Source organism: Colletes gigas, unplaced genomic scaffold (genome assembly GCF_013123115.1).
Source record: "Colletes gigas isolate AHSC1104 unplaced genomic scaffold, ASM1312311v1 Colletes_gigas_Sc00023, whole genome shotgun sequence".
Lineage (NCBI taxonomy): Eukaryota > Metazoa > Arthropoda > Insecta > Hymenoptera > Colletidae > Colletes > Colletes gigas.
In genome coordinates, this window is record NW_025106652.1 from 3,167,829 (window position 1) to 3,183,689 (window position 15,861).

Sequence of the window (15,861 nt, forward strand, 5' to 3'; positions counted from 1 at the left end):
CTCGTAGAGTTTCGGAAGAGCCGAGAAGAACAGGATGATACCCGCTTTCCTTCGCTACATTTCTCGAAAGCAGGGCTGGCATCCAGTGTGGCCAGATCGGGCATAATTGAGTGCATCGAAATCGACAATAGTGACGTCGAACTTCCTTAACGTCCAACGGAGTGGTGGGGATAGCAGGTATGTATATACTACCGCATGAGCCACGCGCACGTGAGCTCGGCATTTCGCACAACTTCGGGAAATTGATAAAGAACGCTAGTGTGAGTCTTTCCTTCTTACTCTAGTACAACTGAAATACGACCTCCAGTGATGCCAGAAAAGCACCGTCGGGTGCACACTCACACATACGCGTACGTGAGCTCGTGGAGTTTCGGAAAGACGACAAAGGCAAACTGACGCATGCCCTCTTTCTCGATTCTCCGAAGCTGCCCGAAGTAATTTCGGACCGCTTCGTGGAAGTCGAGAGAGAAAGGCTCACATTTGCCTTCTCGCTCTTAACAACTGCAATCCGACCTCCAGTCAACGGCATACGATTTGGATTCTCGAGCCGAGATTCTCGACTGCCCAGGCATTTTTACTTTCCGACCTATGTAGGCGCACATAAGCAAAGTACCCATAATGAAAAAATAATGTTGTAAAATTTATTTTACGGAAATACACGTTTTAAGACCTCCTGATCATATTTTAATTATTGAAAAAAAAGAAATTTTTTTTATTCCCATGTATGAGCGCACATATGTATATTATTAATACGATTTTTGAAAATCAAAATACTTTACGATTGAAAATTAATAAATTAAAATGAGATTCCACTCTTTACCAGTATTGTGCACGCTGTGGCATTTTTCAATAAGAAGAGTTCTTACTTTTATAACATAAACAAAACAGTAGAATTAATAATTGCAGAAATTAATTAATAATGATTTTCCTCGATTGTTTTGAGATAACCGTATCAATTTGTTATGACGAACTAAATAGAACTAACTAGAAACAAAGGAAAAGTGATACCGTTTGCCAGTTTAATACAAAGTATGGGTTGTATCATAAATTTTAAAAGGACATAGTCGAATATTTTTAAAGGTACAAAACATAGCGTTTCATTGTAGAACAGTAACATAAGTTAGCAGGTAATGTCATAAAACTGTTTTTCCCAGCTATATCCCTTTTTACCTGAAGTATAAGGTAAAAAGTACGAGCTACAAGGTACGACTATCCGAAAATCGTTCACATTTTATCAATGTAAATGAAGCGGCCTTTCCATCAGAGTTAAATACAAAATTTTGTTATTTCTGTGAAAACAGAACTTTCATTAGATGTAGGTGGTGCTTGAAATTGTTATGTTTTCACTGTTTTTACGAAAAGTACCATCCAGATTCATGTACTTCGTACATTGAAAATAACATATGTTAAATGTAATTGGTTAAATTCAACTTAAAAAAAAAAATATTCGATGGTCAGACAAAAATATAATGTCACATTTAGTGTACGATTAAAATATGATTGAAAAAATAAAAAAAAAGGATTTGTTTTGGCAGGGTTTGAACCTGCAGAGCAGAAGAAGCTCGGAACTTGCAAGCAAATACCTTGTCATTCACGCCACGCTGGTTGTTGAATGTATTTCTATTTCTGAAGATAAGTATCTGTAATAACTTTAATAATATCTCAAAGTAAAACCTGACCCAAAATCGGGTACCATTCCAACTTTTCCTTGTTAGAACCGAGTTTTCAATTTGTCTTAGCGAAAATCGTAATCACATTTTGCACATTATTCTAAAACATTTGTGGTATTCGTTTTCAATGCGATTTAAGTAAGCATGTAATGTATAAGATTTCAATTAATTTTTTCTTTTCTAGAGAAGATAGAGAAAAAGTTTATATAATTTTTTTTATATGTAAGGCGTCGGGAAAAGGCGAGGCCCAAGCCGAGGCGCTAACAAGGGACCGCGTCTGGCCTTCGTCCGTCAACACTCCCACCCCTACCGATGGGGGAGAAGGCTGACGACAAAGGCGAGGGTCTAGGCCAGCGGTCGGGGAACCGGGGTAAATTACCCCAAATGGGGTAAAAATGAAACTTTTGTGAGTAAAAAGTATATATTTTTAATTTGCTATTTTATAAACCTGTTAGTATTTTTTTCAACTTAAACAATTTAGCGACATATGCAGGCCACGCCATCTCACTCCCCACCACTAAGTGTTCTCGAGTTATATCTTTGCGCAGTAAAGCACAGCCCCGGCTACCTGCTCAGTCCATGTCATACCATCAAGATACAAATACATTGACAAGTCAGAGACCGAGTTTTTACTAATTAGTTTGTAGCGGTCGGCGGCAAAGAAGAAAGAGCCTTCCGCTCGCTGCCGGGCCGAGCGATAAAGATATGTAAATAAATAAAAAAGATCCCGAAAAAAATCATTTAAATTAAAAAAGCTTTTTTATGGGGGCTATTTATAAAATTTAAACTAGTTTTTTCGTCTAATAATACAAGAAAAATATCATATGAATTATAAAATAACAAGAAATTATCATTTACTTATATTTTCTGTGGGGCAAATTTTTTTTTCCTCAACTGTATATTACGTATATTACTATTATTACCGTTATGTATTACTAGGTATTACATTGATAAATTGAATAAATGATGTTTAAATTAAATTTTTAGTTATTGTTTTCTTTTCAAAATTATCATGGGGGCTATAATATGAAAGATGCTAAAAAGAGGCGATTTCGTTTTTTGCTCTTCGCCATGGGTAATATCAACTTACACAAAAATATTTTGGGGTAATGATTAAAAAAGTTCCCCGACCGCTGGTCTAGGCCCAGGACGGGCTCATTTGTTTTTCCGACGCTGAAAGAACGGGAATAAAGCATGTATACGAATACCCTGCGTATTTCTTAATTCCTAATTCCATTCTACGCGTCTGTCTAACATATATAAAATTTAATTCGTTGTAAGATTTATATGAAACATTTAAAAGATTTTTTATACATTATGCCTATACATATATCGGAACAACTATGAAACAAGAGGTATAATCATTATTATCCATGGACTAATTATAGTCAAAGTCTAACCGGACTTTGAAATGAGAACATAAAACTTAAATGTAAAGTTTCATTTAAATTCATTTAGCTATTTATACACAATCGTAATAATAATATACATATGTGTGCTCATACATGGTAATAAAAAAAATTTCTTTTTTTTCAATAATTAAAATATGATCAGGAGGTCTTAAAACGTGTATTTCCGTAAAATAAATTTTACAAAATTTTTTTTTCATTATGGGTACTTTGCTTATGTGTGCCTACATAGGTCGGAAAGTAAAAATGCCTGGGCAGTCGAGAATCTCGGCTCGAGAATCCAAATCGTATGCCGTTGACTGGAGGTCGGATTGCAGTTGTTAAGAGCGAGAAGGCAAATGTGAGCCTTTCTCTCTCGACTTCCACGAAGCGGTCCGAAATTACTTCGGGCAGCTTCGGAGAATCGAGAAAGAGGGCATGCGTCAGTTTGCCTTTGTCGTCTTTCCGAAACTCCACGAGCTCACGTACGCGTATGTGTGAGTGTGCACCCGACGGTGCTTTTCTGGCATCACTGGACCTCACGATAGTCATTATACGATTCCAAGTCTCGATTGACCCAGCATTTTTACTCTCCGACCTATGTAAGGTGTATCATAATGAAAAAAAAATTTCGAAAATTTTTTTTAACGGAAATACACGTTTTAAAACCCCCCGATCATATTGTGACTGTTAAAAAAAGAGAAATTTTTGTTGTTCCTATGCTATTGACATGATTGCGTCTAAACGGCTAAATAAATTTCAATAACGAAAAAAAAATTTCAAATATTTTTGTTAGCGAAAATACACGTTTTAAGATTCCCCGATCATATAATTATAGTTCTTAAAAAATGCAAATTCAATTAATTTATTTATTCTTTGGGTTTCATTGATAACATATTATTAAATGAGTTTTTATCGTGTTGTTTCTGTATAATTGCCAACTTTTATGATATGTTACAGTTTTGAATTATTGGATATGCTGTCGAAGTGTGACACAGTCATTCAAACGTACAATCCTGTAGTTATTTTCAATTGCATGCGAACAAATAAAAGTAAAATACAAATGCAGCAGGAAATACATATCCCAAGTATATAAGATTTTGTAGAATCTTATCGAGTATAGTTTTATAGGGACCTGCCTTAGTAGGTATCGTCCTTTTCTTTGATGTCCTTCGACAGGAAATCGGTATCAGCGATTGATCACGCGTGAATTTTTTGCTGATACACGTGTTGTGACTAGTCGGTCGTTATGGATACGTTGTACAGAGACTATTGTACGGACATTGTATACGTCGAACACACCTCGTTTTCAGGCTAGTGTCTTCGTTCATGTGAGCGACCAAATGTGTGTGTCGCCCTATAGAATGCGAATAGCTGCGTCAGAGGAATCCCCGTATCGTCACTCGCCTTCCGGTCTTCATCAGACGTGTCACGCATCTTTTTCCTGATCCTTACTAGTTGCTCTGGCACGATTTATTTTTACGGAACCGGTGCAAACGGTTCGAGCCTCGCTTCCTGGAAGTCAAGGTAAGTGTAGATAAATAACATAATATAAGGCATGATCTACTTTGTTAATCACAAAGGCTTATACAGTGTGTATAACTCAATATTTAAAAAAATTTGTATGATAGCAGTATGCCTTCTGAAGTTTTTCTATAAAAATGATTCGTCGCAGACATGTTAATTAAACTTATCAGTAAGGCTTATCTAAACGTGATCCTATTAATCGTTTAACGAACGCGGTAGTTTTATAGTACATAATTGGTTCGAACACATTAATACTATCAATCCTTAGCTAAGGTAGGATCTGTTAGGTAAACCTTATCGATGTGCTCAATTAACAGATCCAGGACGCAACAAAGCAATATTGTTTCTTGTACCAGAATTCTCACTATTATAAAGTCATGAACTGATAATGAGAGTATACAAATGTTTAAATTATCTCAATATACATAAATAAATAGGAAGATAGCTTAATCGTAAAGAATATAAACTATTATTTGCAATCTGTTGATTAATGCAATCAATAAATCGACGCTATAGTTGTTTATCTAAGTTTCAAACCAACACGCCGATTTGTGTAATCGAGCCTCATTACACGTTAGTTTTCAAGCACTTTGATTATTATTTCCGCTCTACCGTTGAATTTCTAAATAATTAATGGAGACAATTTGCGCATACTTGCGGCCAGCACGTAACGCCAACTGTTCCTGATCGATCGGCGAAGTGCTAAGTCGATACGAAATTACGTTCAAACTGGTTCAATATTTTTCCGCCACCATACTCTATCGGAACCAATTTTCCACACTTTGCCTCCATTTAATTAAGTAACTGCGCGTGGATGGCACTGGTTAACGAAGACAGGCAATTTGCCGCGCCTTGCAATTAAATAAAATGGCACCCAATTCCACTAATACAATGAGTTGCAGTTTCAAGCGACTTTCCAAAAAGGAAACGACACGATAATCATGTTTGGTACAAGCAGGGCCTCCTAGAAACCAAGGACTTAATACTGGTATGATTTCGATGAAAATTAATAATTTTTCTTCACGCGATATAAGTCTCACTTAACTTTAGTTTACGAATATCTCGAAAAGATTAACAAGATTTAACACAAGAACTTAACTTAAACTGATTCTTCGATCAGAACGTTTTGTAAGAATTATTTTCGGAACCTTTTCAAGTCCTATTTATAGCTGCATCGATTGTCTAAAACAGCGAACGATTTAATCTTGCGTGTCGTATCCATGTTTGTTTAAGTTGTACGGAGAGAGATAATTATCTCATCTCGATTCCCCCTTCTTTTCTCGGATACCTGAGTCACAACCGTCACGTGAGTCAAGCGCTAGTTTCTCTTTCCAGGGATGTTCTTCTACAGACCGCAGAGTGCAACAACAAGGCAACAGACTGAGATGATCAATAAGGCCCAACGGGCCGTACACACAACCACGGATTCCATAGAGAAACTTCGCTTGCTCTGCCTGGCCAGAGGTGCCAATGGCATCCTCGGACTGGGTAGGTAAGTTGAAAATTTATTTTCTTCTTTTTCTTTTTACTTCGCTATAGAACGAGAAACGATTCTCGTGTGTGTTTTATAAAGTGCATGCCGTAATATGGATTGCTAAGTGTGTGAAATATAATTTCCTTTCTATAAACTCAGGAAGGTGGTTCTATAGGAAGTAGATTGTACTGTGAATAGTCAAACTCGCTTCACTGGTATTTGTTTCGTGAAACAAACAGATTCCGTATGTAAACAACGTTTCATTAATGCAGTATAGTTATAAGATTTCATGAAAACATCTGCTGACTTTATGGAAATTTCGGGCAGTGTTTTAGCGTGTTCTCTTTTCTCGATCGTAACAGACGAATGATTCAGACGACTGGAATTTTTAATTATATGTTAAATCATATGTCGCTCTTGTATCTCCTAATATGGAATGCTCAAAAGCAAGTTAACTCATATAATTGTCCGTTCGCAGAGCGTTTCGTATCATGGACGATGATGGCAATAAGAAACTAAGTCTTGAAGAGTTCACGAAAGGCTTGATGGAAGCCGGTCTGGATGTCTCGGAAGATGAAATTCAAGAGATTTTCAATAAAATCGACACCGACGACGATGGAAACATCAGCGTCGATGAATTCATCGTCGCTATAAGGGTACGTAGATGTTTCCGTTCGATACGTTTCGTGAAACTTTCATTCTGATTGGAGAAATGGTTACGCAGCCTCCAATGTCCCAGAGCCGCAGGAACGTGGTAGATCAGGCTTTCCAAAAACTGGACAAATCCGGCGACGGGTTAATCACGTGCGACGATCTAAAAGGCGTGTACAACGTTAAATGTCATCCTCGTTACATAAGCGGAGAAGAAAGCGAGGAGAGCATATTGAACAAGTTCCTAGGTAATTTCGAGCAGAACAACACAAGAGACGGCATTGTAAGTGGATTTAGATCACTTTAGGATGACTCATACCGTTCTACTCTATAACAGAGGTTCTCGATCGCTTTAAAGACGCGTAGCAAATGTTAAATTGCTGTTGATCGAAATATTAGGATCATCTTTAAAAAGTATTTATCATAAAAATATAGTATGAATTATATTTAACATTAGCTACCTTAACCCTATAAGTTAGAAACACTTTTTGTATTAATAATTTCCTTTCGTACTCCCCTTGGATTATAAGACACCCCTCGTAAGGGTAGTATCCCCCAGTTTAAATAACGCTGCTATATAAAGTAACAAGTAACCGTTTTCATTTAAAAAATAACTGTTTATACGTTGATTACAGGTTACCAAGGAGGAGTTTATGAATTACTATAGTGCGATTAGCGCTAGTATCGATCACGATGCGTACTTCGATCTAATGATGCGCAACGCTTACAAACTCTGAACCACCGGTACGGCGTCTTACAAGAGACGTAGGTTTCTTGTAGCATTTAGCTACGACATAATATCTATTCGGTTGCTGTTACATAACACAGAATTATTGGCTTTGCGAAGGACGTCAGGTCATGGCCAATGCCAACGTTCGAAGAACATACCATGTGGCTTCCCTAGCTCGGTCGTGTCCAACGTTTTGCAAACTGACAGCATGTAATATCGTGCACCTGAAGTTCAGTGTGACCAATAATGACATATCGATTTGCAAACAGTGGACACGATTCATTCCCTTGTGTCACAAGGCTTTTCTTATCTAACAATTAACGATCACAACTTCGCTTTAAGGCTCAGTTTTTGCGTGGGTAATTATACTTAATTATCTAACGATTAAAGCATCCTGCAAGAAAAAGAACACAAAATAAATAATTCTGTATAAACGAGACTCCGTTGTCGAGCGGTACTCTGAAAATAAATTATTTCTTCTTAACCGTTTGACGTTCACTCTTTTTCGACTAAACGATAATAAAATACCTAAATATACAATACAAATTTTATATTCAGTTATACTTACTCTTCGATGCCCAGCTAAATTCGTGTTTGCGGAAAAATGCAGTGTACACAGAGTAGAGAGTTGTACAGTTAAGAGGGTATTCTGGTCTAGAAAGTCAAATTTTATATCTTTGCCGGGAACTTATTGCAAAATACCGTAAAACTTTGTTATATGATTTTTAGAACACATATTCATTACTATTTTATGTATATATATATTATTGTCTTCAACTGAAAATAATGAGAATTACGTATGCTATGTGTGATTAAATCTAAGTATATAAAGAAAAGTGGTCTAACGCTGTGCAAGATGCCAACCGTTCTGTTAACCTGTAACAAAAAAAGCAAAATAGCACTTTGATTAGTATGAATATAACTATTGCGTGTACCACGATAAATACAACATTTCGGCACATTGAAGTTTGAGTATCACGGAGCATGTGAATACGTGCATGTGTGGCACGATTAAGTAACCGAGCTATAAATAATGCTAACAGGAAAACATTCCAATAAACTTTAACTTTTATATCTCGGTAACAGAGTTACAGATTACAAAATATTAATGACCTCTTTGATTTCTCTTCGCGCAAGAAATCGATCCTGAAAAAGAGTACCACACTTTCATTACCACCAAGTATATACATATGTATAAATATAGATCTATAAATTACGATTTATGTATAGTATCTAAGGAACAAAAGTTGGTTACAGGGTCCAATGCAGTGAAAACGTATTATATAGTTGTACAATAGTATAAATACACATATGCAATGGACGTACGATCTATCATACTCAAAATCGCAAACAGTACGTCGAATATTTCGATTGGACAAAACACAAACGCAATGTTTCTTTACAATTAAGTTTGTAATCTCGATACTACAGCATGAACAACAAAATTAAGAAAATGAAATTACAAGAATTCTTTTGTTTTTAAACGGAATGAAAACTTTACGGTTCAGAGTTGAGTATGATGCGATTAATTTCATTGAAGTAATTAATCGATTAACGGAACAGTTAATTCAGCTGTGCTAGAATTATTCAATTAAACATTACTATCGTCTATGTTTTCATATCTGCGATATTTTCTTAATTTCCCTTAGTTTTACATAAATGATAGTAGCATACATTTCCATATGTACTTCAAAATTTCGCTACTAAAGTAATATGTATTATTATTAATCGTTCACATGACATTACATAATAAATGAATTAATAAACATTCCAAGTGATATTTATTAAATCGCCACTATCTTGATTCATTTATATCAAGGAAAAGAATTAAACAATATGTGATATATAAATAATTAAAGGACCTATCAATATAAGTATATATTAATTTTTCGCGAAATAATTTGTCGAGACATCGAACGGACAGTTGAGATGACTGACATTGCTCTCCCCTCTCTTCCGCCATTTTACATGAGGCATATGTGGGACTGCTTTGACCAAAATTTCTCAGTTTTGTGACGGTCTCCGGGGAAGGTGGATCAATGCGGACCACTACTGACCACTATTGACCAATGGTGACCACTTGCTGACCAGTGGTAAGAAGTATTTAAATCTCCCCCCTCTCTTATTTTACTCATCCAAAATTTACTTGTTTAACTTTGAGTACCGTTTGACGAAAAATTGATTTTATTTAATTTACTTGCTCCCTTTAAACGAAATAATTGCTTGACATAACTAAACCAGAAGATCGAAGGAACTCTACTTCCTTCTATCTCTCTAGTTTAGTAATCTAGTTTCTAAGAATGTAAAAGAGAGATAGATGGAACAGGCCTTGAATGTTTTAAAATTGAAATTTGGCGATTGACGCTTCGGTATGTTCGGTCATATGTGTACAAACATATATGTATCATAGACATATACATATAGTCATAATCATAGTCATATATGTACAATCTCGTGTATCAAATGATATGCATTCACCAATCATTAACTCACATTTTGAGACAGGAAAGTCCATAAAGTGTAAGGTCTACTTGTATACCTCGTCTGTGATCATACTGCCTGACAAGCACTATATTATTTTACTAAGCATCTTCAGGAATCTTAGATACTTCTCATTTTCTTATACTCTTCTCAATATCGTTGACTTTAATACGTAGATATTAACCCTAATTAGAGTAATGGAATATCATTCAAGGAGAGGTAATGCTCCTTTGAATACGATGATTATTATGTGTGACGGATAAATCTTAACTCGTATGCAAAATGCATATTTTTTATGCGAATCTCGCATCGTCTCGACATTCATTCTGTTTACGTAATCTCTTTTTTGCCCGTAATTGTTATGTCGAGCCTTATAACAAATGTAACGACGAATAGAAAAAAAAGAACTATTACACCACGCGTGTTATTGATATAACTTACATCACTGGTGTGATACTTCATCGATACATCGATTCGTCTATCTATTAATAAAAATATGTGATCTTAACTGTGAATATAAAATAAAAATGTTGAAACAAAAATAAAAAAAGAAATTGCATCGGCCGGGAATCGAACCCGGGCCGCCCGCGTGGCAGGCGAGCATTCTACCACTGAACCACCGATGCTTCTTGTCTATTATTGTATAACCACAAGAATGTAAATGCATAATATAGACTACATTCGATAACCTATAGAATTAACTATTATAGAATTTATAAATGTATAGATTACATTTAGATTAACATTACATTTAGAAATAGGGGAAAAAGAAAATCTACTGTATAGTGCATCTTGGTATGTTGCTGTCATATCAATATGTTTTTTGTAAAATAAACTTACGCGGAACAGTGTATACAATAAAATAAAGAACAATGTTATGCATCTAGAACAATTTTACCTTCTTTTCTTTTTTTATTTATGCTGCTAACCGCGTCACAGTCGGACTTTACTCTTCGGATACCCTGCAAACGATCTTCTCCATTAGCGGACTTTGCCCCCTGATGCAGGATCTTTCATTTCGAAACGGTTCTGTTATCTACGAACCTTGTCCGCTGAATTAGGAGTACGGACACATTTTGGTGATGAAAAGTACAAATTTCAATTCACAGGACATAGCTCCGATAACTTTATATAAATAACCTTCAGAGGAATCTCTTCCTCAATTCCATTTGAACAACGATGCCCATACCATCATATATGTATGTATGTTCGTCACAATGCTCTAATGTTTCTATAGTGTATTTTGGATCAAGATTTTCACCTTTGCAACGTCCGACATATGTATAACATTTCATCAAAAAACTGAAAAAATATCATTAAGTCGTTAAATCTAATCAATTGCACATTGGTTACTATTTAGCATCGATAAGATTATGTGATTAGTAGAATGAACTATTCACGAGGCATTCTAAATGTCGCCAAGACAAAAAAGCGTAATGCTAACTATAGCAATCAGTTACGAAATAATAACAGATCTCATGAGCGGTATAAGCGCAACTTCATTAACAAATGATTACAATATGGACAAGTCAATAATTACAGACACTGAAAAACAGAACATCGCTATTGAAAAATACTTGCATAAGACATGTACTTCTACTATAAATAACAAATTTTTAAAGAACTTTTAGCAATTTACATATTTAAGAGAAATTTACAAATTTGCAAAGTTGTAAAAATTTGAAAATTCATACATCTTATAAATTTTATTCTGCATCTGTTGTTTTATAGAGTCACTCTTGAACCGTTAAACAACAAAAACCGAGTATGTACTTCGTAAGACGTATTAATATTCATTTCTGTTATGCATGGCCAACGTTGTTTATTTAGATGATATAATCATTATCTTGGACATGACGTTTCAAATCCATATGCGGTCGCTTGCTTAGTTGACTAGAATTCGAAAATCACCCACCGGAAGTAACACCTGCAAGTATTTCAGCCGCTTATATTGGTATGAAGCTACAGATTGCAAAATAGTTGATAAAAATTAAAATTCCCCGACGGAGAATCAAACTTCGGTCTCTCGCGTGTCAGACGAAAATACTAACCACTGTACCATAGAAAAATCTTGGTAAAATATTTTTCAAATTAAGATTATATATTTTCATTAAATGGATAATTCGCAATTTTCTTTTCCATTTTCAAATTACTCCGATACCTGTAAATTTCATCATTTACGAGCCCATTAAATTGCTATTGCGTTCAATTCTAAACTCGTATCTTTCAAGCTAAAAAAACAGTTTCACTTTTCTCGGTAATTTAACCTATTTCAACAAGTCTTTCCGACAAGACAAGTTTAAAACGTCGGAAATCCGCAGAAATTCGAAACTTTGAGGTATTTAACATAATCCACATGAAATTAGAGCACGGGAACTATGGCTGGGGGTAGAAGGGAGCATACATGAAGTTTATATAAGTTGAGCGCACGCGCCCAGTAGCTTCAGTATCGAAGTGTCGTTCATGCATGTTCACGGAGTGTCGTTCTGTCCTCTGCTTCTCCAATCACGTCTCGCTCTTTCGTTTTCGTTCTTCTCCCTTTCACCGATTTTCCGAGCAACGCTGACACATTGCTGTACGCCTCTCATAACAAACAGTGGCAGCACAACGCATAAAGCCAACACGACAGTAATCGTGATGCGTAACTGAAGGTGCATTTCCATTTCGTTCGTGTCGTATACGTGCATATTTCCTGCGAAGATACTTCGCAGGCACAGTGGTTTCGACGTTGAAAAGAGTCCACAATACTTTCCGCCCGAACGTGGTGCTGTGTGAAAAGAAAAAATTGGAAATGACCAAATACTCGACAGTCACGGCCGTAGTGTTTCTTTGCGGTAAGTTCGACGGACCTGTTTTTACGTTCGAAAACGTAGATGGTCCTTCATTTTTGTTTTCTACTCGTTGATAGAATCTGTGACGATGATTCATGACGCATAGTGCATGTAAAACAACAAAGGGAACTGTGTGTGTGAACGAAAGAGAAAGAGACAGATGGTCAAAGAATTCGATGCTCGTAAGATAATAGCTTTCGAAGCTTGTGTTAGGAATAATTTATAATACCGGTGACTTAGGTTTGAATGCCAAGGACTGACTATGCGTTACGTGTTTAATCAGATTCGATTTGCAACGCGAACATTTGTTTCTTGTGTATGTGCCTTTTTAAAGAATCCTGGCATTGTTTTGCTGAGGGCGCTATGCTAAACTTAAATCGTAGTCGATTTGCGATCAAGAAATGCTAGCGACCTTCGATCATATTCGCATAATCGATAAGAGTCATCATTGCTGAGACATCAAGTCCACCATCGAAATATCGAATTGTCGATTCGACAGACGATTAAAATCGATTTGGGCCTTAATTGTTCAGTGTGACAATTATTTCGTGTAAAAATCTTGTATTAGTATCGAGTAACAATTGCTATCATCGATTACTGAATTCTTTCTTTCCGCCGGCTTGACTCTTATCATTATGATACACGTGTGACGAATACATATCGATTTAACTTCCGTACTTTGTACCCTTTAGTTACTGTGTACATACATTTGAATTCATTCAATTATTTTTCGTAGAAAACAACAAAACAAAGAAAAATTCGTATGCGTATACAATGACGTACAGTAAGCATAATATATTGATGTCCGTGCTACTAAGTTTGCGTATTAGAATTTATGATTCATGTTGAGCCTTTTAGCTATAGATTCTATGATATACTTCGTAGCTTACCCGTAAAAACAAAGCAGAAACTGCATATGTAGATACAAGTAAAAATAACATTTCGATTAAACCTAAATATGATTTTTCAATGCGAAGTAAAATTAGATATGTCCTTGAAAAATATGTAGACAGAAGGAAAGATAATTTGCAATTACAGTGACGTGCTTTTTTTCGCCTTTGTCGATGCATACTAACAGATTTTAAAACCGATCTGTAGAGCTTCGACATTTCAAGCTCAAGCCGTAAAAAGGCAGCTAGAGGTTATATACGTAGACCTTAATCTTTTGTAGTCTAATTTTCATTCATGTATAAGACGTTTTATTAAATTAATTTTTAAATCCGTGTATCAGAGGGTCATCGATAATTCGTCGTTCAACAGTTACCTTAACTTAGAAAAAAATATTTCGTCGTGATTTTAATGTTTTTTGAAAGATTTAGGCTGTGAAAATTTATTTTGTTTAATCCATCAATGTCATAAATCGAATTAATTTGAATTTCTATTTTTATTTCAGGTCTCCTTGGGCACACCAATTCGCAAGGAAATGAACCTATTGTAGACACAGTATTAAACAAAGTTTCAAATGTCATAGATTTGAACAATAGTAACGCATCAGTGATCTCAGTTGTAGAGAATCTGAATACATCCGCGATTCCAGAACTTAATGAGGCAAAAAGCCTATTCAAACAAAAATGCAATAAAAATGGAGGAGAAGGTGCATTTGAAAATGCTGATCGTGCCAAGGATGAGATAATGCAGTGCCTTAAATCATTCGTCAACATTACGGTACTACAAGAAGAAATGGAAAAATATAAACCTACTGGAGATTTGGATATTGTGTTCAAAAATTACTGCCGCAGAACTCCTATTCTTAAGAAGTGTGTGAGCAACTTTACAGCAGCCATAGAACCTTGTTTGGAACCAAAAGAAAGGGAAAATAAGAAAATAATTCAAAATATCACTGACTCTCTCCTCAGTTTTATATGCTTCAAGGAAGGAGATCGCATTGCCCGTATGTGACAAATATTAAAACATTTGTACATATATTACCAACAACTTTCAGAAATTAATTAAATAAAATTCGTATTATTCAGTTTTTATATCTGCCGATGGACCAGAATGTTTACAATCAAAGCAACAAGAAATTGAAAATTGTGTCAATACTACATTTGGAAATTACTTACCCCCTATGGATTCTAATAATAGACTTTTAGGAGGATTGGACAGCCTTCCATCTCTTATTCTTGGACCTAAGGAATGCACGTACGTAAATATTAAGCTATGTACATTGATTTAAACTTTTGAATTGTGTTTATACATCAAATTGTATTAAATATTTATGTACAGGGACGTTTCTACTCTTAAAACATGTATCGTGAATGAACTGGAAAAATGTTCAGACCCAACACCAGCAAACATTGTAGACTCTATATTTAATTTTATTTTACGGGTAACGCCATGTGAGGGTTTAATGACGGTTCAAAGTGCTGCTTCTAGGTCTACAATTAATTTTCTAGCAACGATAAGCATAGTATTTTTATTATTAAAATTCATCTGAAGTAAATTTAACTAAATTTCACATGTTATACATATCATGATTCAGCGTCAACGAATACATGCAATCAAATGATTTTGTAATCAATTACATATTTCTTTCGATCACCATATATTCTAATAAAATATCTTATGGGATGTGATATTTTTCTTTCGAGTATAATTTGAACTTAAGTGATATCAAAGAAGAAAGTCAGGTAACATATTCAAGAAATAGCAAATAATTTTTTTCTGTTTATAATCTGTTTAATGTCTAACTTATACATGACTATTATATTTGGCTAAAATAGTTATTAATAATTGAGGTGCTTCAGAAAAGACTGACATATTCATAGGTGTCCATCTGTAAGCATAAACAAAATCTAAATGTAAACTATAACTACAATAAGGACAACATTCCTTGACTTTGCTACACTTTGAATATGTTAAATTTTGTACTATAGTTACATATTTGAGCAAGTTGATACAATCTTGTAATATAAATACTATTAATTATATGGAATAATACAACTCACACAATTGTATTCATCATTCACCTATTATTTCTGTTACGTTGTAGAAACTGTGTTTTTTAATTTTTTAATATTTAAAAGAATGCATTATTAACTTTGAATCACAGGTATGAATAAATTCATCGATTTATTGTTACATTCTTATCGTAACAAAAATGCATCGT

At 35.0% G+C, this 15,861-nt stretch overlaps 2 protein-coding genes and 1 non-coding gene across 5 annotated transcripts; 2 read left to right on the forward strand and 1 right to left on the reverse strand.

Annotated features, from left to right (window-relative positions):
- The first annotated feature begins 4,465 nt into the window (after positions 1-4,465).
- LOC122401222 (calcyphosin-like protein) lies at positions 4,466-9,642 on the forward strand. 3 transcript variants are annotated; one of them, XM_043403213.1, is made up of 6 exons: positions 4,466-4,585; positions 5,544-5,573; positions 5,921-6,077; positions 6,538-6,715; positions 6,784-6,993; positions 7,346-9,642. In XM_043403213.1, exons 3-6 carry the CDS (start codon positions 5,923-5,925, stop codon positions 7,445-7,447), a joined length of 645 nt encoding a protein of 214 aa, XP_043259148.1. In that variant the 5' UTR covers positions 4,466-4,585; positions 5,544-5,573; positions 5,921-5,922; the 3' UTR covers positions 7,448-9,642. The 3 variants fall into 3 exon arrangements, with proteins under 3 accessions (XP_043259148.1, XP_043259146.1, XP_043259147.1); XM_043403211.1 differs by having other exon boundaries at positions 4,475-4,585; positions 5,488-5,573; XM_043403212.1 differs by lacking the exon at positions 4,466-4,585 and having other exon boundaries at positions 5,147-5,573.
- Positions 9,643-10,476: 834 nt separating this feature from the next.
- Trnag-gcc lies at positions 10,477-10,547 on the reverse strand. Its single transcript has one exon. It is a non-coding gene; the product is annotated as a tRNA-Gly (tRNA).
- A 1,807-nt stretch (positions 10,548-12,354) lies between these two features.
- Positions 12,355-15,861, forward strand: LOC122401319 (27 kDa hemolymph protein-like). The gene is made up of 4 exons (XM_043403390.1): positions 12,355-12,755; positions 14,146-14,643; positions 14,726-14,894; positions 14,979-15,861. Exons 1-4 carry the CDS (start codon positions 12,713-12,715, stop codon positions 15,187-15,189), a joined length of 921 nt encoding a protein of 306 aa, XP_043259325.1. The 5' UTR covers positions 12,355-12,712; the 3' UTR covers positions 15,190-15,861.

Bases quoted from the DNA above. Each gene is read 5' to 3' on its own strand.
- LOC122401319 (XM_043403390.1), top strand. From the start codon at position 12,713: ATGACCAAATACTCGACAGTCACGGCCGTAGTGTTTCTTTGCG. The intron at 14,644-14,725 runs GTATGTGACAAA...CGTATTATTCAG, and splicing joins GGAAGGAGATCGCATTGCCC to TTTTTATATCTGCCGATGGA. The intron at 14,895-14,978 runs GTACGTAAATAT...ATTTATGTACAG, and splicing joins CTTGGACCTAAGGAATGCAC to GGACGTTTCTACTCTTAAAA.
- LOC122401222 (XM_043403213.1), top strand. From the start codon at position 5,923: ATGTTCTTCTACAGACCGCAGAGTGCAACAACAAGGCAACAGACTGAG. The intron at 6,078-6,537 runs GTAAGTTGAAAA...GTCCGTTCGCAG, and splicing joins GGCATCCTCGGACTGGGTAG to AGCGTTTCGTATCATGGACG. The intron at 6,994-7,345 runs GTAAGTGGATTT...CGTTGATTACAG, and splicing joins ACAACACAAGAGACGGCATT to GTTACCAAGGAGGAGTTTAT.